The sequence below is a fragment of the Pongo pygmaeus genome, chromosome 10 (assembly GCF_028885625.2).
Source record: "Pongo pygmaeus isolate AG05252 chromosome 10, NHGRI_mPonPyg2-v2.0_pri, whole genome shotgun sequence".
Taxonomy (NCBI): Eukaryota; Metazoa; Chordata; class Mammalia; order Primates; family Hominidae; genus Pongo; species Pongo pygmaeus.
Genome location: NC_072383.2, coordinates 46,958,584 through 46,981,277, shown reverse-complemented (window position 1 = coordinate 46,981,277; position 22,694 = coordinate 46,958,584). Strand labels below are relative to the sequence as shown.

At 54.9% G+C, this 22,694-nt stretch overlaps 2 protein-coding genes across 7 annotated transcripts; one reads left to right on the top strand and one right to left on the bottom strand.

Moving 5' to 3' along the window:
* Positions 1-385: 385 nt before the first annotated feature.
* On the bottom strand, positions 386-8,173 carry DNAJC22 (DnaJ heat shock protein family (Hsp40) member C22). 5 transcript variants are annotated; one of them, XM_054445498.2, is made up of 7 exons: positions 7,993-8,173; positions 6,978-7,430; positions 6,815-6,883; positions 4,655-5,601; positions 4,504-4,573; positions 3,169-3,207; positions 386-3,052 (listed from the first exon to the last, which is right to left on the bottom strand). In XM_054445498.2, the coding sequence occupies exons 4-7, from the start codon at positions 5,492-5,494 to the stop codon at positions 3,021-3,023; spliced, it is 981 nt and encodes a 326-aa protein (XP_054301473.1). In that variant the 5' UTR covers positions 5,495-5,601; positions 6,815-6,883; positions 6,978-7,430; positions 7,993-8,173; the 3' UTR covers positions 386-3,020. The 5 variants fall into 5 exon arrangements, with proteins under 5 accessions (XP_054301473.1, XP_054301472.1, XP_054301471.1 ...); XM_054445497.2 differs by having other exon boundaries at positions 6,262-6,883; positions 6,978-8,169; XM_054445496.2 differs by lacking the exons at positions 3,169-3,207; positions 4,504-4,573 and having other exon boundaries at positions 6,978-8,165.
* An 8,937-nt stretch (positions 8,174-17,110) lies between these two features.
* Positions 17,111-21,898, top strand: C1QL4 (complement C1q like 4). 2 transcript variants are annotated; one of them, XM_054445501.2, is made up of 3 exons: positions 17,147-18,358; positions 21,071-21,210; positions 21,413-21,898. In XM_054445501.2, exons 1-3 carry the CDS (start codon positions 17,822-17,824, stop codon positions 21,417-21,419), a joined length of 684 nt encoding a protein of 227 aa, XP_054301476.1. In that variant the 5' UTR covers positions 17,147-17,821; the 3' UTR covers positions 21,420-21,898. The 2 variants fall into 2 exon arrangements, with proteins under 2 accessions (XP_054301475.1, XP_054301476.1); XM_054445500.1 differs by having other exon boundaries at positions 17,111-18,358; positions 21,071-21,898.
* Positions 21,899-22,694: the final 796 nt, after the last annotated feature.

Below are 22,694 nucleotides of genomic sequence, written 5' to 3'. Positions count from 1 at the left end.
TTTGTTTTTTTAGTAGAGATGAGGTCTCACTAGGTTGCCCAAGCTGGTCTTGAACTCCTGAGCTCAAGCTATCCTCCCACCTCAGCCTCCCAAAGTGCTGGGATGCCAGGCCTGAGCCACCATGCTTGGCCCAATATGATATCAATCAAAATTGTAAAAAACATGTCCTCTGTTTGACCCTACTTATCACTTATTGGGATATAGCTTCAACAAAAAACAAAAAGCATCAGTACATATATTCAAAGATATTTATTGTAGCCTTGCTCATGCTGGAAAAATAAGAACTGCTTATCAGTAGTTCCCATTCGAGTAAATTAAAATATATCCATATTTTGTAAAAAAAAAAAAAAAAAAAAAAAACAACTCCATAATAAAATTTGAGAACAGTGGCCAGGTATGGTGGCCCATGCCTGTAATCCCAGCACTTTGGGAGGCCAAGGCGGGCGGATCATGAGGTCAAGAGATTGAGACCATCCTGGCCAACATGGTGAAACCCCATCTCTACTAAAAATACAAAAATTAGCTGGGTGTGGTGGCAGGTGCCTGTAATCCCAGCTACTCGAGAGGCTAAGGCAGGAGAATTGCTTGAACCCAGGAGGCAGAGGTTGCAGTAAGCCAAGATCAGATCCAGCCTGAGTGACAGAGCAAGACTCCATCTCAAAAAAAAAAAAAAGAGAGAGAGAGAACAGTCGTCAACATAATTCCACTTTATTTATTTATTTATTTTTGTATTTTTGAGACAGGCTGTCACTGTGTCACTCAGGCTAGAGTGTAGTGGTACAATCTCAGCTCACTGCAGCCTCCACTTTTTGGGTTCAAGTGATCCTCCCGATCTCAGCCTCCTTAGCTGGAACTACAGGCGCACCCCACAACACCTGGCACATTTTTGTACTTTTTGTAGAGACGGAGTTTTGCCATGTTGCCCAGGCTGGTCTTGAACTCCTGGGCTCAAGCAGTCTTCCTGCCTTGGCTTGCCAAAGTGCCAGGATTACAGGCAAGAGGCACCATGCCTGGTCATAATTCCACTTTAAAAATTATATATATTACTCAGATTTAACATCCAGAAAGAAGAAAAAAATGTAAAGAATGCACACACACAAAGAGAGCAAGAAAGCTGCAGTAAAGGCACATAATTTAAAATCATGTTCCTGGTCTCCAATCTTCTGCAAAGTGAGACACCCTGGGCCCTTTCTTTCACACCTGGCTAGTTACCTAGAATTGAATAAGGCCCCCTTGAGATGCTCTAGCTGCTGGTTCCCTAGGGTTCCCCAAAGTCCCCAAAGGGACATATGACATATAAAATCATGAATCTTTCTGAGTCCCCATAAAACAATGTTATCTGTCCCTCCTCCAATGTCCCAATACACTATTTACAGCTCTTATGACATTTAGTTCAAAACACTGAACAAGGACTTTGATATCTGTGTACCTGTGTCATTATCTCCCATCAGATTGTATGCTTCTAGGAGTAGGGTATGTAGCCCAGAATCAGACCTCAAATACTGGGAAGACCTGAGAAGTCAGCCAGTCCAACCACCTATGTAAAGTCTGAGAGCTCTCCAAAAATTCTCCTCTAAGCAGAGGAGGAAGAACTACCCCCCACTCCACAGTAGCTTGTTCCTTTTTGGAGAAAGTGTAGCTGATAGAAAGTTCTCCCATAAATGGAATGAAAATATTTTTCTCAAATTTTGAAATTTAATCCCCATCTACAGAAAAGATCAAATCTCTCTTATCACAGGACAGCTTGTGAATACTAGAACCTTCATATTTTTCCTTCAATCTCCTAACATAGTGCTTTACACATTTATGTATGTATTTATTTATTTATTTAATTTTTGAGACAGAATCTAGCTCTGCTGCCCAGGCTGGAGTACAGCACAGTGGCTCAATCTCAGCTGACTGCAACCTCCACCTCCCGGGCTCAAATGATTTTCCTGCCTCAGCCTCCCGACTAGCTGGGGCTACAGGCATGCGCCACCATGCCTGGCTGTTTTGTATTTTTAGTAGAGATGGGGTTTCACCATGTCGGTTGGCCAGGCTGGTCTTGAACTCCTGACCTCAGGTGATCCTCCCACCTCAGCTTCCCAAAGTGTTGGGATTACAGGCGTAAGCCACTATGCCCTGCTGCTTTACACATTTAAAAAAAATAGTTAAATAACCTTTCTCCATCACACATCAATATATCATGGGTGGGATAAGGTGGTGTGTTCTCTAAAAGATATATTTTTTCTAATTAATTTTTTATTGATATATAATAGTTGTCCATACTCTAAACGATATTTGATTGTTTTATAATATGGCTTTCACTCTCTGGTTTTAAGAAAAATTGTCAAGAATGCAATAGCCAAGAATCCAGAAATTCAGAATATAAACACATTCTTCTACCACAACGTTTTCTCACCCCATTAAGGTTTTCTCATGTCCCCTGCAAGCAGTTTCTTTTCTTTTTTTTTTTTTTTTTTTTTTTGAGACGGAGTTTCACTCTTCTTGCCCAGGCTGGAGTGCAGTGGCGTGATCTCGGCTCACTGCAACCTCTGCCTCTCAGGTTCAGGTGATTCTCCTGCCTCAGCCTCCCAAGTAGCTGGGACTACAGGTGCCTGCCACCACTCCTGGCTAATTTTTTGTATTTTTAGTAGAGACGAAGTTTCACTATGTTGGCCAGGCTGCTGGTCTTGAACTCCTGACCTCGTGATCTACCCGCCTCGGCCTCCCAAAGTGCTGGGATTACCAGCGTGAGCCACCACGCCCGGCCCTTGCAAGCAGTTTTTTTTAACTCTGTTGGGATGCCATTCGTGGGCAAAGCTAGATTTGGGACAAGTTGCCCAGCTCTGCTAGGAAGAGTCAATCCTCAGGGGGAAGTTTCTTTTCACCTCCGGGATCCCCTGGGCTTCCTGGGTTGACTCAGGACTTCATACGCAGCCTGGATCTCCAGGAAGTGCCTCTGTGCCTCCTCTGTCTGGTCCAGGTTGTGGTCTGGGTGCCAGACCTTCACTAGCTCCCGGTAACTCCGATGTATTTCTTCATTTGTTGCCCCTTCTGAGAGGCCCAAAACCTTATGGAAACAGAAGATGACAAATTAGAATCCCCCAAGTTGTCAGGGTACCTGGGCCTCTCCTTGTACCTTTGCTAAATCAGGCTATCATATCGCTAGAATTGGCTTCTACTTGCCCGTGGGAAAGGTCCAGCAGCTCAGGTTAGAATTCCAGCCTTATAGAGTAATAATAAAAGAAAAAAATTATTTTAGAAAAAAGAATTCCAGCCTTTTGAAACATAGACAAGCTCTAGATCTCATGGCAAGAGCCATTAATCACAACTGCCCATTTTCCAACCTGGAACTTCATATCCCTAGCAAGATCTCTTCCCCACAAAAGATATAAATGTATACATGTCCACCAAAGACATGTACAAGAAAGCTCATAGCAGCTTTATTTATAATAGCCCCAAACCATAAACAACCCAAATGTTCATTAACAATAGAGTGAATAAATTAACTGTGGTATAATCATACAATGGGATACTACACAACAGTGAAAACAAACAATTTACAATTGCAAGTAACAAGAGGAATAATGGCCGGGCGTGGTGGCTCATGCCTGTAATCCTAGCACTTTGGGAGGCTGAAGCAGGCGGAGCACCTGAGGTCGGGAGTTCGAGACCAGCCTGACCAACATGGAGAAACCCCATCTCTACTAAAAATACAAAATTAGCTGGGCATGGTGACGCATGCCTGTAATCCCAGCTACTCAGGAGGCTGAGGCAGGAGAATCACTTGAACCTGGGAGGTGGAGGTTGCAGTGAGCTGAGATCTCACCGTTGCACTCCAACCTAGGCAACAAGAGTGAAACTCCATCTCAAAAAAATTTTTAAAAAATCAAGAGGAATAAATCTCATAAACATGATGTTGAATGAAAGATGAAAGATGCCAAATACAAAAGAACACATATGGGATGGTTCCACTTACTTGGAGCTCAAGAATGAGCAAACTTGGGCCCGGCACGGTGGCTCACGCCTGTAATCCCAGCACTTTGGGAGGCAAAGGTGGGTGGATCACCTGAGGTCAGGAGTTGGAAACCAGCCTGGCCAACATGGGGAAACCCTGTCTCTATGAAAAATACAAAAATTAGCCGGGTGTGGTGGCACACGCCTGTAGTCCCAGCTACTCGGGAGGCTGAGGCAGGAGAATCGCTTGAACCCGGGAGGCAGAGGTTGCAGTGAGCTGAGATCACACCACTGCACTCCAGCCTGGGCTACACAGTGAGACTCCATCTCAAAAAAAAAAAAAGAAGAAGAAGGAGCAAAACTAATGTATGCTGACAAAAGTCTGAATAGAGATGACCTCTGAAGGTGGGAGTGTAGGCTGAGAAGGGGAATAAAAGAACATTCTTAGTGCTGGAAATGTTCCATCCCTTGATCTGAGTCGGGTATACATAAAATTAGTGCAATTTATATATGTTGTACCTCAATAAAAAGTAAATAATATACACATATATTTTGCCTACTCACTATTACAGCCTCTGTAACCTTTGCCCATTGCACACAGATATCCAAAGAAGCCAGAATATCCTTCCAGCACCTGGCCAACAGACATAAGTACAGTACTTCCACATGAGGGCCACCAGAGCCACCAGACAGGACTGACGGAAGAAAGCCTTACCTGGTAAGCCAGCTGACGCTTCTCATCCTGAAAACTGTGAACAAACTCATAGAGCTTCGCCCACTCCTGGAAGTAGCTGCTGTTGAAGCCAGTCTCCCCCATCAGTAGTCTCCAGATCCGGTAAGGCAGAAGGAGGACAAACTCCATGAGGCGGCCAAGAAGGGGGAAGAAGCTGAACCAATTCAAGAAGGAGCCAAAGGTTTCTGCCACATAGCTGAGGGTGGCAGCTGTGTTGCAGAGGGCACTGTATGCCAGTGGGCCTGTGAAAGCAAGGTAAGCCAAGCCCAGACGGTAGAGCCGCACACTGAGCGGCTCTGATGCCACCAAAGCTTTGTAGCGGCGATGCTTCTGAGCTGTAATGCTGGCGGCCACGCTAATGGGCAGTATGGCTATGGGGCGGCCATAGAAGATAGGTGAAGTGAGAAATGCTGCCCCCAGAGTGTTCTTAAAGTCTGAGGTCTGGTTGCCAACAGCAGCCACCAGCAAGACCCCTAAGCCAACTGCCAGTGGGAGGGCCACAATATAGAAGTTGACCATGGAAGAAAGGCTAATCAGTGCCACAAGGCCAAAATAGATGCCAACTATCACCTGGGCAGCAAAGCGAATGGGACTCAGAGGGGGTGTCACCCCTCTGGGGCTCTGCCTCTGTCCCTGGGCTCTGTTGGCCTGAGCTACAAAGCTTGGGAGCTTCCAGAACTCCCAGAGCCAGCCCAGCCCACCTCCTCCCAGAGTCAGCATCCAGAGCAGGGCGTGGCTGTCCCTTCCCAGGTACAGGTGGTGGAGCCCAGCAGGGCCCCCCACAGCCCAGAGGGCATAGGTCACCAGGAGCCCCTTGGCCATCCTCTAGGGCAAAGGTCTCAGAACAAGTCCGGTTACTCGCAGCACAGAAGTCTCGGGGTCCTCTGTGAGACTCATGGCTGTCATGGCCCCAGAGTTATCCTTAGACCCTAAGAGATGGGAAAAAGTAGAGTCATAAGATGATGTCCAGGCTCGAACACAGCAACCATTTCCCTTTCCAATAAAAGTCGAGTACAGATCAGCCTGAGTCCCCAGTGCTATTTATCTCATATCCCTTGTCCTAGCACCTCAGTCCCATTCTTTACAACTACAGTGACTCCAGATTTACAGGAGAAAGCTGTTTAAATTTCAGACTTCCCCAGAGACCAATGACCCCAAATGACCCATGGGGGGATGTGTGGAGGGGCAGGGCTGCATTGGATGCCTTTCCAAAGTTCCCACACATTTTGAAAGCCTCTGCCTTACCCCTGATTTAACTCCAACTGTGGCTGCCCTCCCACACCTGGCCCAGGCTTTAGCCACTCCCCTGCCTTCCTAACTCTCCAGGCCATGAGATTTTCCCACAGGTCAAACTTGAAAGGGGTCCTGAATTCCCTTTATTAAAATATCCTGGAAAACTACGTTTGACCTAGACCTTGGCACCCCACAATTCAACCACCTCTTTCGGAGGCCGGCTTGGAAAGCCACTCCACAGCAGCTGGACGAATCCTCACAATATCAAACCGGACGCCAAGCGTGCCTGCCAGTGTCCCCTCTATCTGGAGCGACCACAAGCCAGCACCCGCTAGCCCCAAATTAAGTGGCCGTACCTGGGTGCCCCGCTCCCAGACCGAGTCAGACCAATCATTTCCTTTGACCGCAGAGTGAAAATGGCCCGTCTCGCCCTGCTCCCACTTCCATCCAAATGGACTTTGTCTTTTGTGTCTGTTGTGTCACGGAAGTCCGGCCTCCCCAGGCCAGTCTCCTCCCCAGGGCCCTCCCCGACCCCCTCGGGATCACATTCCCGCCTGGGACTCCTCCCACCTGCCCTCGCGGGGAAACTCGGTGCAAGGCTCTGCAGACGCCTGCAGCTCGAGTGGGCTCAGTGCCCAGCCCAGGCCCAGCACCTCCCACACCACGGCACCATGGCCGCCAGGTGGCGCTGCCGCCAACGGAAGGGCGGGTCCGGGCGGTCCCCAGACACCTTGTGCGGGTACCGAGGCACAGCAGCACAGGACTGCCCCTATGGAGGGGCTGCCTGGCAGGAGCAAGGGACGCTCCTATCTGTAGTGCTAAAAAAAGGACAAACTCCTGTAAATGCAAGAATACGTCCTTGATTACCTCTTCCCACCCCCACAAATAGAAAGGTGACTCCTCCCTCACCTCAAGCTGCACGCTCCTCTCTTCACGCTCCGTTGACCTTCAAGACTGGATGGTTCCACCTCCTATTCCCTTAAGGCAGAGACATCCACGGACAGGCTTCAGGGAGGGACACCCAACCCAAGCTGTCCTCAACCCCCACACAGGGCTTGCCTCACCGGCCCACCTCGGAGCCTTCCAGTTAGGGGCTCTGCTTCTGCACCTGAGCCTGAGACCTGAGGAGCCTCCCAATCCAGGGCTGCTCTGTCCCGCGGGCTATGAACCAGAGGGAGAAACGGGAGCAGAGGGTTGGAGGGCAGGAGGCTCGACCAGGAGGGCGAGGCCGCAGCCCGAGGCTCGGGGTAGTCTGCGTTCCTGCGCCTCTGCGCTGCCACGGAGCTGCAATGCAAGACGCCTTCATTTCAATGTCCCGGGCTCCAATCCCGGGTTCTACTCCGTGAACTTGGCTAAGTAATGCAGCTTCTTGGGCCTCAATTTCCTTCTCTGGAAATCTCGTGGATCTCCGAGGTCCCCCAGTCTGGACTTGCGGGGGCTTCGGGGGACGGTCGGCCTGGCGGGTGTCACCTCCCGGCAGTAGGCAGAGCGCTTCCCTCCAAACGCCCTCAGCCCTCATCTCGGCCTAGAGAGGAAATGCTGCTCTCTATATGACCTCTTAGGGGTCACTGAGGGGCCTAGGCTGGGAGGGGCCCCAAAGCAACGCCTCAGACTGCAGGGGAGCGGGGGCGGACAGGAGCGCTGAATAATGAATGAGACTTAATTGGGCCCGCACTGCGAGACGGCGCGCTAAGCTTTGCAAACAGCGCGGGCGGCGGCGGCCGCCGCTGGACAAACAAACTATCTCCCGGCTCAGGTGGTGGGGCGGGGGCGGCAGCCATACAAGGGAGAGGGAAGGGGCTGGCCGCCGGGGCACCCGGGGCCGCAGAGCGCCGCCAGGTTTACTGCCCGAGGAACCCAGGAATGCGGGGCTGCGCTGGCGGCCCAGAGAGTGGGGGTCGGGAAGGGGTTCAGGGGGAAGGAGAGAAGCGGATTGTGCGGGGAGAGCCAGGGGCCCAAGGGCAATGTAAGCGCGAGGAAAAGCTGAAGAAACGAGTAGAGGGCAGAGGAGAGGGGAGAAGTGAGCCAGGAAAAAGCGCACCGGGGGAGGGGCGACGGGGTCAGGGGAGCGGGAGAAGAGCTGTTACCGGGAGGAAAGGGAAGAGCGATGGAGCAACAAGCGAAGGAAGGCGCGAGGGGCCGGGAGAAGAGGAATTGGAGAAGAGTCAAGGAGAGGGATGGGAGGTGACGGGAATAAGAACGAGGGGGCGGCAGGGCGGGGGGAGGCGCCCCTGCCTCCGCCTCGCCCTGCAGCGCTCCCGCCCTAGCGCTCTCTCCAGCCGCCCGCACTCACTTTGTCACAATTACGGGGCCGTCACTCCGCCCGGATTGTTTTCCCCAAATTGTTGTTCTATAAACTGGTGCAGAGTGGGAGGTGGGGGGATCTGACAAACTGCAGCGAAAGGAAAGGGTCTGAGCTGTGGTGCGGGGCGCAGTGGTGCATTTACCCGCAAACTGGCCCCGCGTGGGCGAAGGAATCCAGAAACCCACGCAGGAATTCTGGTTGCTGCCCCAGCTTCGTCGCTGACCCCGCTTTTAACCTTTTTGGCTATTCTCAGCATCGGCTGCCTCGGTTTCCCCAGCAGAGCGTGACAAGGATCGGAGGCTGGGGTGGTGGAGGCGCTTGTAGGTGGGGTCCAAACTTTCCTGCCTGTCCCATTCTGTCTTGTTCTTTACTACCCGGGTCTCCCCGGCGGGGGCTGGGTGGTCTATCCCAGCCCAGCGGTCCTCAGAGCGACCTTGAGTGCCTTCTTCCCCCGTGAGTGAGGCTTCTGCTCTCACCCGGTCTGGGCCATCTCCTTCCCCGCCTGTGCCCTCCGACCCTCTGCCCTGCGCCGCTCGGTGTCCCAGACTTTCAATTCGGCAAACATACGTTGCGCGCCCACTGAGTGCCAGCGCTGAGCCAGCCTCACCCCGTCGCCTCTCACCTGCCACCCGCCCCTTCCCGGCCGGCCCGGCCTGTCGGCTCCGTGACAGCAGCCGCCGAAGCCCTGGCCCCGCGGGAGCGGCCGGAGAGGAGCCGCCGCATGGCTGGCTCCGACACTGGCCTCCCCGGCGGCTCCAGGGGCAACGAAGGGTGGCGGCCGCTGAAGCGAGACTGGAGCCTGCCGGGGGAGTTGGCAGGGCTGAGCGGGGGAGGGGGAGGCCGTGGGCGGGCTTCTCTCTGGTTCTCTAAGGCCTGTCGTTCTCATTCCGTCGCCCTCGGGTCCCGCCCGGGTCCCGACCCCTCCTGGCTTCGAGAGCCTGGGACGTGGTAGGCTCCCCACGCTCCCTCCCCCAGCCCAGGTGATTTACACGCGGGCTCCGCGAAGCGGCCGCTTCCCAATCAGGAATATCGACCCCAGGCGGGGCCCCCGGGCCGCATCGATCCCTCTAAGGCTCGGGATTTAAAAATGTCAAATTTGCCTTTTCCAGGCGGGCGGAGGGGGCGGGGGCCAGGAGGAGGGAGGTTGGGAGGAGGGAGGGACAGCAGGGCATCGACCAGGCTTCTGTGCCCAGAATATGAAGTGACCCGCGCCTGCCCGAGCCCTGACACGGTGTGACCATCCTTGGGTTAGCAATCACCTCTGGATGGGGGCAGGAAGAAAGCCCTCCTCCTTCTCCTACTCCAGTGTCCGTGGAGTATTCTGCTGGGCTGGTGTATTCTTAGAGACAAGAGCCCCAAGAGGAAAAAAGAGAGAGCCCCCCAAAATGTAAGAAGACAAATTTGGAAGATTCCTAAATGTGGAAATATGCAGACACAAAGGAGTGTACAAAGGCTGGGCACCGTGATTCACACCTGTAATCCCAGTACTTTGGGATGCTGAGGTGGGTGGATCACCTGATATCAGGAGTTCGAGACCAGCCTGGTCAACATGGTGAAACCCTGTCTCTACTAAAAATTAAAAAAAAAAAAAAAAAAGCCGGGTGGAGCCTGTAGTCCCAGGTATTCAGGAGGCTGAGGCAGAAGAATCTCTTGAATCTAGGAGACGGAGATTGCAGTAAGCCAAGATCGAGCCACTGCACTCCAGCCTGGGAGACAGTAAGACCCCGAAAAAAAAAAGAAGACGTTTACAGAGATAAAGATACAGAAGCTCCAGGAGATACCCTAGCCCCAAGGAACAACAAGACAAAGGGAAGTGGTCTTGCTGAACAAAACAAGGGGCCAGAGATCCAGAGTCAGCCCAGCTCTCTGCTCTGTAAACCCAGGAGGTTCAGGGCTGGGAGGAGGCCAGGTTCAACTTCTTGGTGTTTTTGAGAATGAGGATTGAGTGTGGAGACCAAGCCAAACTGAAGAGAGTTATTATGGAGATGAATTAGAGTGCAATTAGCATTATCCTCCCAAGGCATAAACTAGTAATTAACTTGGACTTGAGACCCAAAAAGTTAGGGTCTCAGAGGCTGCTAGTACAGGCTCCAAAGAGATAGGCTGCCTTGGAGGTCTGAAGGTCAGCCTCTCTCTTCTTGAGCATCACACAGGCATCTGCTCAACATCTACCAACTCCTCTCTGGCCACCACCAGCCTAGGGAGGCCACATGGGTTGCAGATCACATCTTACATTTGGAGACCTCGTGTATGTGTATGTGTAGGGGTATGGGCTAGACAACTCTGGCAGTAATCACTTTGTTCCCCAGGGCACAGCAACTAGGTGTCCAAACTCTGGCAAAAAAAAAAAAAAAAATCCACTACTTTCAAGACCCTTGGTGTAGAGATGTTAGTGGTGAAGGTGCTGGAAGGGAGAGCTGTCCTGACCAGCACTCTCACAGTTAACATCTAGCACCACCCCCACCCCCCACCCCAGCAGCACACCTCAGCTGTCACTGTACGCACTGCCATTTCCTCCATAACTGGAGACAGAGCTGACAGCCAGCTGGGGGGTAGTTGGGAGACGGACACACAGGGAGGGGTGGTGGCTCATCCTCAGACGGGAATCTCACACCTCCACTGACAAAATCATACTGACACATGCCTGGTACTGACACACACAGTCACTGACCCCCCACGTGCGATCCACACTCCTCAATCCCTGTCATACACACCATCTCTGAGTGCACAGTCACGCACAATTTCTCAGAAGTCAGGCCGAAGCGCCTAGTCTTGAGACCTGCCTAATACCCTTCCTTGACATCTCAGACCTTAAATCACCTAACCCCAGAAGAGGGCTTAGGTCCCCGCCCTTGCTTCCCAGCCAGGGCCAGCTCCAACAACTGGGAGGCCGAGCTCAAGGAAGTCAAGTCCCAGGGTCAAGGCGAAGGACCGGGAGCAGATGGAGCAGTGGGACTGTTAAACGCTTGCCTTAGCCCCCTCCTGCTACTGGCCTCTTTCCCGGCACGTCCACTCACAGCCCGCCCGGCCCGCCACCCGCCTGTCAGTCTAGTAATGAATGCGCGCTCGGGGCCCCGGGCCCCCCTGGTGTCGTTCATCACTGCCAGCACGGCCCACCCCTCTGCCTCCCGCCGGGAGGGCTAAGCGGCCGGGGCTGTGAGAGCCCCTCACCCCCCATCTCGACCACTAATTGTCAGATTGAGATGTTGATTTGTCAGCTGGGAGCTAGCGCCAAAGAATCTGCAGTAAAACCTGGACTCCTTGAACTCCCTCTCGGCTCCCCTCAGGTTCGCCAGGACTTGGAGCCTTTTTTGACTGGATGTGGATTGGTTGGATTTCACTGAACGGAGCGGGCATAGAAGCGCAGTGTCATTCAAAGTCGGTAGGAGGCGCGCCAGGCTAGAAACCCCTGGTTTCCCTAGGAGGGGTCGCTCTGGGCTTGGTTCCATCTGTACCTGCCGGACCTCTAAGGCTTGGTCCCCAGCTTCCCAGCAGGGGGCGCCCTGGACCCCGGGCCTCCGGTCTCGGCAGCTTTTGTTCCCTCTTCCCCACTGGGAGGCCCCAAGCCGCTAGCCCCAGTTTCCCTTCGGGGAGCGCCCGGGGCCATAATCCCCCACCCTTCGGCAAATGCCTCAGGCCGCAGTCCTCCACTGCCCCGCAGGAGGCGCTCCTGCCGCAGGTCCGCCATCGCCCTGTCCCGGGCGCCTAGGCTGCAGCTGCAACCCGCCCTCTCCCGGGCCGGGCCCAGGAGCTCCCTGGGCGCCCGGCTGAGTGACGGGCGGCCGGTGATTATGTGGAAGGGGGAGCGGGGTGCGCCGCGGGCGGCAGCGCTGACCCTTCACATTTCCGATCCGCCGGGACCCTCATCCATCCGAAGCTGCTCTTTGTCTGGCCGCCTAATTGCCGGCGGACAGGATGGATGGCGGGACCGACAGCCGCGGAATCCCTAATAAAGGCCGCGGCCGCCGGGGAGGGAGTGCAGGAGGGAGGGGGAGCAAGAGGGAAGGGATGGAAGAAGATGTGAGGAAGCACCGGGCCGCGGTCTCCGGCTCCGAGGCGCTGCGCGCGGCGCTCACTGAAGTCCAGCTCGCCTGGGGTGCTAGTTCGGGGTCCAGGCCCGGGTGCGGTGGGTTGGGGCTCGTTAAGTATCCTGCTCGTCAGAGAAAAGCTGGGGACCCCAAGCAGAAAGAGCATCCTAGGGCCTTCCTCGCTTAGCCAAGCCCTCGAGACTTGGCGCTTAGCACTACCTCCTTGTCTCTGGGCTCTAATCAGCCTGCGCTCCTACCTCAGCTGCCCGCAACCTACCCGCCTCCTTTCACCTGTGGGTCTCCCAGACCCGGAGTCAATATCCCAGCGGAGAAATGAGGGGTCTGACAGCTCTCTGTGCAGCCGATCTCCACATTTCATTAACTGGAGGCTGGAGCTGGCAAGCGGTGGAGGCAGAGGGGGGCATAAAGGGAGGTGGAGGAGTCAAAGGCTAGGAGCAGCACCTGGCCAGGGGTGGAAGGCTGCCGAAGTAAGTCAGCAACAGCTCTGGCCTGACAGACACCTTGGAAGCAGTCTTTACCCCTCTCCGGGAAGCCAGGAGCTTGTCTTCAGCCCTGTGGACCCTGGTGCGACACTTTGAACTTAAGGTTGCACTGAGTTTTGGTGCCAGAGGCACTGGCTGATGAGTGGGAGCCCTGGGCCTGGCCCTGATGGCAGAGGCAGGCGGGTAGTCTCTGCAAGGAGGCAAACCATGAGCAGGTTCTTGGGCTGGGACGGTTTTCCCAGCTGCAGTCGAACAGCCGGCTTCAGGCTTCCCTTTTGTCCCTTAAGCAAATTTTCCTTGACTCGCTTCGTTTTCCTTTGCCTCCCTTTTCTCTGCCCTCTCTTCCTCCATCTGGACAGTTGTTCTCTGAAACTAAATTTGGCCATCCTTTAGCCAACAGTTGAGCACCTGTTGGGCATCATGCTTAACAGTGTCAGGGTGGGGGTTGGGGGATACACGGAGCCAAGACCCAATCCTTTTGGCCTCACATACAAAAGTCTCCCGGAAGCCATTCAAATCTCACTGCCCACTCCTGGCCTGCCTCTCTCACTCTTCCACTGCCTTGGGTGCCATTGTCTCCTCTAGGGAACTGAGAAGGAAGCCAGGAGGTCATAACTCTAATTCCAGGACTATCCCTTACAGGGTGATAACGGACAAGCCATTTCCCCTTTCTGGGCCCCAGTTTTTTTACCTTTAAAATGGGGACAATAGATCTAACTAAAGAGTGCTGTGAGAATGCAATGAGAAGTTGCATGTTAAAGCCCTAAAATACAATAAGGACTCAATAATGTTGTTTCCCTTTCCATGCCATCCCCTGTCCTGTCACATGGATTCCCTTGTCTTCATACTAGAGGACTGCTACCAGGCAACCCAGGCTGCTTCCAGATCCATGTGATCTTCAGTGTAGGAGTTGAAAGCCAGAGTGTGGGAATGAGTAGGGAGAAGCACACAGTGACTGGCCCTGAAGGGGAGGAAGGAGAGAGTGCAAGGAAAAAAAAAGTGTTTCCTTAGAGCTTGATAAAATGTCAGGCAGAGGAGGTTTCTCTTCTCTTACTGATGAGGAAACTGAGACTCGTTGAAGTGATGGAGGCATATCATGCTGCTGGAGCCTTCCCTCCCAAGGGCCCTCTATTGCTCACCTCTTCACACCCTTTCTTCTCTTGAGGGGGTCTGGGTCAGTGACAATAAGTGTGAGAGAAGGAACAAAAAGAGAGGACTTTCAAGGAGCCAGGACCTTTCCACTAGACTTCATAAAATTTTAACATGAAAACTTCCGCAGAGTAGAAGGCACATATCACATGCAAATCATATGCTAATCACATGCTAATCCAAAGTCTGGTCCTCAGAACTCTGACACACACCTAGCTATAGCCCTGGGGGGGGATTCTGGGGATCCCCCTGGGTTCCAGGACAGGTGAGGGAGGCATTCCATTTAGAGTCAGTTTATGGAGTTAAAATTCATTTTAGGATTGAAGAGGAGTCAAGTATATAAATAGGGGTTAGGGTCAAGGTTAATGCAGAGTCAAGGACAGACTGGTCTGTCTGAAGGCTGCATTAACCTTTAAATGGGGGAGCCTAGGAAACTGTTAAAGGCTTCTTCTCCTCTCCCCTCCCCCTGCCAACTCTGCCCCCCACTTCCACTGCCCCTTCTTTGTCCTGCAGCACACCCTTCTCTACCTACTTCCCATTCCCAACCATACTACCTCCCTGGGGCTTCCCAGTTTGGCTGCCAGAGGAGTTCTGGGAAAATTGTCCCAGACCCCGGCCTGGGCCCCAGCATTCCCTCGAGCCCAGACACTTGGCTTCTGGCCCCAGGTGCACAGGCTGGCCTTGGCCCCACCCAGGTCCCTTCTTGGCAGAATGTGGCAGCTGCAGGGGAAGCAACAAGGACCTGGTGAGCTGGCAGCTTCATTCCAGAGTGTGGGAAAAGAGCAACAGAACATGAATAAATTCATGGAGCTGGCCCCTCAGCTCCCCGTGAGCCAAGCCGGCTCCCCCCACCACACAGATCCGCTGCTGCCTGCAGCCCTGCTGGTCACCACAGCTCACAGCCTGGGCTCGGGATGGGAGGAGAGGGGAAGCTCTAGAGAGAAGAGGACTGGGACCTGGAAGGGGCTGAGGTGAGGGACTTAAAAAAGGGGCCTTGGTGAGTAGAATGAGTGGAGTGAGGAGCGCGGCTGGGCAGAGGGGGCCTCTGGTGAGTGGAGGGAGGGCAAAGGGAGGGAGAGGAGCCAGGACCTGGGGTGGATGGGGCCTGAGGATCAGGCAGGGGAGGCTGGTGTGAGCCTGGGCCTGCTCTCTGATCCATCCATCATCCAGCCTGGGGGAGCAGATCCAGAATTAGACATGCAGAGGGCTGACACGGCCCTCAGCCCCCCGAGGAAGACAAATGGCGACAAAGACCTTGAATAAAATTTGTATTTATGGTTGGAGGAGGAGGCCCCTCCCCCACTGACTGCCAATCCTTTCTCTCCCACTCCTTGCAGACATGTAGGGGCCTCCCCCAACCCCCAACACAGGCCCAGCCTCAGGAACCTCTCTCTCCCAGCATCATTATGAGGCGGGGGTCGGGGGTGCAGGGAAGGAGTACAGAAAACAAGAGAGGAGGAAATCACTCTCCATCCAATAATCATGCCCTGGTGTGCCCTGTGCCCTCTATCTTACACAATGTATTCCCATACGTGACAGTCCTGGCTTATCCTGGTCTCTAAGAGGCCTTTGCAGCTGCTCGCCTCCAGGGTCTCCAAATGCCCCCACTTTTTACCAGTCCTAGTGCCTGTTTTCCTAGCCTCTGGGGTCCCTGTGAGCAAGACATTTTCCCCAGAAGGCCCAGGCCCTAAGAAGGGATGCAGCCAGTAGCTTTTTCTCTGGACTCTGATCTAGCAATGCCTCTGTCTAGCAATGTCTTGGCCGCTCTGAAAGACAGATACAGTCCCCTCTTACAGGAGGGTGCCTAGCACCTAATCTGCATTTTACTTATATTAATTTGCATGACCAACTTCAACCCCCACCCCAAATACCCATTATGTGGGATCCAACTTCTCTGGGTTTCATCTAACAACAAACTCTGGAAGAAGGAGGAAGGGGCAGAGACTCCTGGGACTGGAAAAGTCTGGGACCAGGGCAGGGGTGGCATTGGGCTGAGCTGGGCAGGGCAAATGAGAAGACAGCTGTCTTCTGACTTCCTCTCTGTCCAGTAGATTCCTTCATTCTCAGTCCCAAGGTAGGAAAAATGGCATTTGTGGGCTCCAAATTGAGGGACTAAGAGGAAGACAAGTACAAATACCTCCCTTCAAACAGCCCTCACATATACATACACAAAGATAACACACAATCCACAATCGCACTCACCCAGGGACACACAGGGCCAGGATCCCATGGCCACCTCCACACTTTGGAGCACACTGTCACAATGCACAGGCCCAGAGCCTAGCACTGCTGGCAGAGCCGCCCTGCCCCCGCGTCTTCCCCACAGTTGATATGTCACATTGGAGTCCAAACACGGACCTGGGTGTCTCTCTGCAGCGCGCCATTTACATTTCTCTCTCGATCTGTCAACCTGTCCCGGCTCTGTCTCTCTTCCTCTGTCTCTGTCTCTCCCTCTCCCACTCTGGGGTTGTCAGTCCGTCTCTTTTCGAAGCTTTGTCTCTGTCTTTGCATCTCTATCTAGCTTTCCTTCTCTTTGATTTCTCTGTCGCTCCTTCTCTGCTTTCTTGTCGGTTTCCTGCTTTCTCCCCTGGGCTGGTCTGTTCTCTTATTTTTTTTTCTCTCTCTCTCCACACACACACACACACACACACACACACACACACACACACACACACACACCACACACACACTCCGCTCCGCGCCCCAATACTGAGGGGTGGGGGTGGGGTTGGCTAGAGATTTGCCTTTTCCAGTTCAGGCCAACTAGTATCAGTTGAATCCTCTACCATGTTATTCGGTCACGGGCGCTGAGTTGCGTGGGGTGGTGAATTTCTATCTTTTCTAGCCCTTCTTATTTTGTTTTCTGTTTGTTTGTGAGGTCCCTCCCCTTCATTTTAGCTCGGGAATCTACCCCTGTCTTCTCTGCGTGTTTGTATCTTGACCCCTCTTTATCCCATCGCTGTTTTGGGTTTCCTCTGGGCTCTGAGAATGCCAAACTCCGGGTAAAGGGTGAAAGTAAAGATACAGTGGGGGCCGCGAAACCCTGAAGAACCCGCTCAGAACCGGGAAGGAACCTAGGGGCGGTGGGGGAGTGGAGGGGAGGCGGGGAGGACGTGGGTGGGGGCCGCTGCCTGCCCCGCCCCCGCACTTCCCACTCTGGGCACCAGGGGTCGCTCCGCCTCTGGCCGCTTATAGTGGCTCCCGCCGCGCGGCGCCTCACACCACCCGCGCCCGGGAGGGAGGGGAGGAAGGTTAGGGAGGCGGAGAGGGACCGCACCCGCAGGAGAGAGGCGCGGACCAGGGCTCTAGCAGGGGCTGGGGCCGCGGCAGGGGTAGCAAGGTGAGTCGGTGCTTGCCAAGAGGCAGAGCGCAAAACCTACTAGGAGATCGCGCCCGGTGAGCAGCACCCGCAGCTCAGAGCCCGGGACGTCCGGAGCGCTGGGAGCAGTCCCCGCTCCAGCAGGGAGCGGTCTATCTGGGCAGTCTGGGACCCAGGCACCGCGCCATCCCTGAGAGAGCAGCGGTCTGGAGAGCAGGCATCTCAGATCCGTAAGAAACCAGCCGTCCGAGAAGCTGCGGAACTCAGGTGCCCAGGATCGTTAGGACTGAGCGGGAGGGTACTAGAGGACCACTGGCTCTGGACCGTCGGGAGCTGCCCCTGACGTAACCCACGAGGGGCCTCCCCTTGACGGACGGCTTGGGGAGCGGCACCGCCGCGGCTGGAGCCCGCAGAGGCAGGGTAAGGGGAGCGGGGGGCAGCCGTCGGGGGAGTGCAGACCCAGGCCCAAGGCGGGTCACCACCTCCTGGGCCAGCGGAGAGCCCCGGGCCCCGGCAGCCATTGCGCCCAAGAGTGAGGAAGATTTGCTGGCCCTGGCCGCGTCGCGGCTGAGCCGCCGCAAGAGGGTGGCGGGTGCGGCCGTCGGGGTGGCCATGGTGCTGCTGCTGCTAGTGGCCATCCCGCTGCTGGTGCACAGCTCCCGCGGGCCAGCGCACTACGAGATGCTGGGTCGCTGCCGCATGGTGTGCGACCCGCATGGGCCCCGTGGCCCGGGTCCCGACGGCGCGCCTGCTTCCGTGCCCCCCTTCCCGCCAGGCGCCAAGGGAGAGGTGGGCCGGCGCGGGAAAGCAGGCCTGCGGGGGCCCCCTGGACCACCAGGTCCAAGAGGGCCCCCAGGAGAACCCGGCAGGCCAGGACCCCCGGGCCCTCCCGGTCCAGGTCTGGGCGGGGTGGCGCCCGCTGCCGGCTACGTGCCTCGCATTGCTTTCTACGCGGGCCTGCGGCGGCCTCACGAGGGTTACGAGGTACTGCGCTTCGACGACGTGGTGACCAACGTGGGCAACGCCTACGAGGCAGCCAGCGGCAAGTTTACTTGCCCCATGCCAGGCGTCTACTTCTTCGCTTACCACGTGCTCATGCGCGGCGGCGACGGCACCAGCATGTGGGCCGACCTCATGAAGAACGGACAGGTGAGATGCCCCTCCCCCCAACCCAGCTCAGACTGGTCGCTCTCTAGATCTCCCTGCACTCATCCCACAACCTGAGATTATTCCCCGAAACGGCGTCACTGAATCCAGGAACGCGAGGCTGCCAAGAACGATAGATGACTTCATTTACCCACAGAGGAAATTGGGGGCCAGAGAAGGAAAACCTTCTGCCTAGGGCCTCACGGAGTGTAGGAATGGTGTTAGAATTAGAACTCAGGACTCAAACCTGAGTGTCTCTGCAGCTGCGACCTCACATTGCAACTATGGGCAACACCAGATGTCTTTGGTGTCTCGCCCTGCCAACTCGCTTCTTTTCTCGTCCTGTCTTGGGCTATCCTTTCTTCTGTGGCAGCCCCCCTGGCCTTTGGGTCTCTCAGCCTTGCATTGGACCAGCTAACCGGAGTCTAGGCTCCTTCGAACTAGAATGGAATCCATGTCTCAGGCAATAGGAAGTCGGCAGCTGTTCTCATGTTGAGGGCATTCGGGTTGGATGTTTGAGGAAAAGGTATAAAAGGAAGAAAACATTCGCTTGCTCACTTCACCTGCCGATCAGCTGTCCTATTGCTCACCCCAGGGCTGGGGGCCTAGAACAGCCTTGCCCTCAGCTGAGTCTGTGGCCTGGCAGCTCAAGGGTCAGCCAGGTGGCTGGAATGAATGGATTTGGGGGAGGAAAGAGGCAAGGGAAAGGTAGAAAAGCCTTGGACCCTGGCCTGGTCTTGTAGGCCCCACACCCTCCCTAGCAATCTCTCAGTATCCAGGTTCCACAGTTCCCTGCCCTTGTGGGCAGTTGGAGTCACTGTTGCCTCTGTTTTCGGGGAATAGCCCCAAAGACTAAGCTCTGGCACCAAAATGTCATACATAGTGGGAACTAGAGGCCGCAGGTGTGGGGTAGGTGGGAGAAGGTGCCAGAGCTGCACAGGCCGCAGAGGGAGGTTGGGGCTGAGTGGTGACCTCTGGATGTCCCGCATGAAGGGGGTGGTGGCGACCCAGGAGCTTCAGGCCTGCAGGAGCCTGGTACCGCGGCAGCGTCTGCCTGCCCCCAGACCTGCTTTGGGATCTCATCCCAGCAGGGCTGCCCCAGGAACCCGGGGAAAGGGAGCGAGTGTGCGTCCTCATGGAGTGAAAGAATATGTATGTGTGTCAGGGAGTGTGTGTGAGTGCGGAGTGCGATGTGAGGGTAGAGCCGTGTCTATCTGCATATGACACCGAGTAGGTGTGCTTGGTCTATGCGGGGTATCTGGGAGGAGGTGGAGGGGGCCAGTGTGTAACTAATTCGTGCGTGTTTCCGAGGGGGAGGGGACTGCGCAGTTCCCACTCTGTATTCTTCGGCGCGGGCGCTGCGGCCCTGGGGACGGTAAATAGTGATTAGAATAATGATGAATAATTAATGAGTTAATAACCAGCCCCTGTGGGACTTTCTAGAAGAGGGGGGCTGGAGGCCCGAAGTGACCGCCATGAGCCCGGAGGGGAGGAAGTGCTCCCTGTTCTGGCAGAAGACGGCCCCCCACGCCTGGGCACCAGCGGGTGCTTGGTCGGGAAATCCGCGCCCACAGGCGAAGCGCAACAGTGCACCTTAGCATGGCCCACACCCTGTGCACACGCACAGGCACACCTATGCCCGCCCCACCACTGGGGAAGCCAACCCTCCATGAGGGCTGACAGGAGGTCCCAGCCGGTTCAGAATTTTAGAAATTATCCTACAGCCAAATTTTTATTTTATTTTATTTTTTGAGACAGAGTTTCGCTCTTGTTGCCCAGGCTGGAGTGCAATGGCGCGTTCTCGGCTCACCGCAACCTCTGCCTCCTGGGTTCAAGCGATTCTCCGACCTCAGCCTCCCGAGTAGCTGGGATTACAGACATGTACCACCACGCCCAGCTAATTTTGTATTTTTAGTAGAGACGGGGTTTCTCCATGTTAGTTAGGCTGGTCTCGAACTCCTGATCTCAGATGATCCTTCGGCCTCGGCCTCCCAAAGTGCTGGGATTACAGGTATGAGCCACCGCGCCTGGCTGGCAAAATTTATTTTTAAAATGAGAATAGTAATTTGAAAATGCATTAAAAATAATTTAAGAATGGAAACCACTGAGCCAGGCGCGGTGGCTCACGCCTGTAATCCCAGCACTTTGGGAGGCTGAGGTGGGTGGATCACCTGAGATCAGGAGTTCGAGACCAGCCTGACCAACACAGTGAAACCCCGTCTCTACTAAAAACAGAAAAAATTAGCTGGGCGTGGTGGTGGGCGTCTGTAATCCCAGCTACTAGGGAGGCTGAGGCAGGAGAATCGCTTGAACCCGGGAGGTTGCAGTAAGCCGAGATCGCGCCATTGAACTCCAGCATGGGCAAGAAGAGCGAAACTCCATCTCAAAAAAAAAAAAAAAAAAAAGCAAACCACTGTTCTGAACACACTTCACACGTAGTAATTCACTTAATCTTAACACCCTATGAGGTGGGTTCTATTACTGTCCCTCACTTTATAAGTCAACTCGAGGTCCAGAAAAGGCGTGGAATTTGCTCCGCGTCACACAGCTAGTGAATGGCAGAGCTGGAGCAACTCCGTGATGTCCTACGCTTCTCCCTGGCCCTCCCCAGCCCCTGCGGCGGCTGCCCGGCCGCCTTCGCACGCCCAGCCGCCCGGACTCCTCTCGTCACCCCAGCTCCACGCAGAGCATGAGCAGATTCTTCTCCCTCGATAGGTCCGGGCCAGCGCCATTGCTCAGGACGCGGACCAGAACTACGACTACGCCAGCAACAGCGTCATTCTGCACCTGGACGTGGGCGACGAGGTCTTCATCAAGCTGGACGGCGGGAAAGTGCATGGCGGCAACACCAACAAGTACAGCACCTTCTCCGGCTTCATCATCTACCCCGACTGAGCCGGCCCCGCCCCGTGCCCCCGCTCGCCCCTTCTCTCCCATTCTCACCCACCTCCAGCCCGCCCCACCCGAGGCGCCACCCCACCCTTTGAGAGCCTGGCGGTGGGGTGGACCCTCCTGTTCCCAGAGGCGGCCTAAATGGGCAAACTCTTGGTGCTCAAGGGTATAAGTGGCCGGGAAGAGGAGGATACCCGGCCAGAGGAGCAGAGCGACTTCCGGAGGGATCACCCGCACCCAAGTGCGCGCTGGACCCCATAGGGGCAGAGGTCGTGGCTTTCTCTTTTGTACAGAGATGGGGAGCAGTTTTACTGGCGGGACTCAGAGGCCCAGAAAGCCGGAGGGAAGCCCCCGCAGCTTGCAAGGGAAATAACAGAAACAGGAGGAGCCCATTTAGGCAAGAGAAGACATTAGGACAGGGTAGTTCAGGTTCTCCGTCACGACAACTTTCTCTCGCCACCCTCTCGTCCCCTCATCTTCACTTTCAGGCTCAGGCTCCAGCCTTGGCAGCCTTCCTGTGAACTGGAGGAACCAGTGAATTCTTTCCTAGCATTTAAAACGCATTCTGTACAGTCCCCATTCCCCCCTATCCGGACTAGGCCCCGGGGCTACAGCTGCTGCTGCCTCTTCCAATAAAGTGAGGTTGGGGGATTGTGTGTGGCTGCTTAACTTGATGCATAGACTGGGGGGAAAGTGGCTGACCCTTTCCCTCATTCCTCTAAAGGGCTCCTACCGTGCTGTCAGTCCCTGCCAGAGGCAAAGTTTTAGTTAATTCCAGGCAAGGCCTGCCTCTGGCGGAAAAGTGGTGTGTGTGTGTGTGTGTGTGCACGCGTGGGCGCACGCTTCTACTCTGCTACGGGGAGGAAAAAACGATGGTCTCTTTCAGGAGAGCTTTGGGGCCTCACGCTGTAGGTGGAGGGAGACTCTGCCTCTGGCGGAAAAGGGGTATGTGTGTGTGTGTGTGTGTTTGTGTGTGTGTGCTTCTACTCTGCTATGGGGAGGAAGAAGGATGGTCTGTTTCAGGAGAGCTTTGGGGCCTCACGCTGTAGGTGGAGGGAGACACCAACCTAACAAGAGACGATTCCAAAGGTCTGGGTCTGGTGCTTCTGCTTTTCTGCCCAATGCATGCAGAGAGTTCTAGAACAGGAGCTCTAGGGGGTGAAGGAGTCATCTAGGGCTCCTGCAAGTTAAGTGGGACTGATCTCAAAAAGCAAGGGGAACAGGGGTTCCAATTGCTCTCCAACATATTTACAGAGCTTGTGAGGGAGTGGGCTTGGCAGGAGTGGGATGCTCAGAGCTTGCAAGGGGGTGGGCTAGGCAGGAGTGGGTTGCCTTCTTCCCTTTCAGGATTCAGGATGGCTTCTGGATGGGAGCCTGGGGGATCCCAAGAGCCCAGGGCTGGCCTCTGAGCTGGAGGACACTGCCATCCTGTGGGCAATGGGAGAGT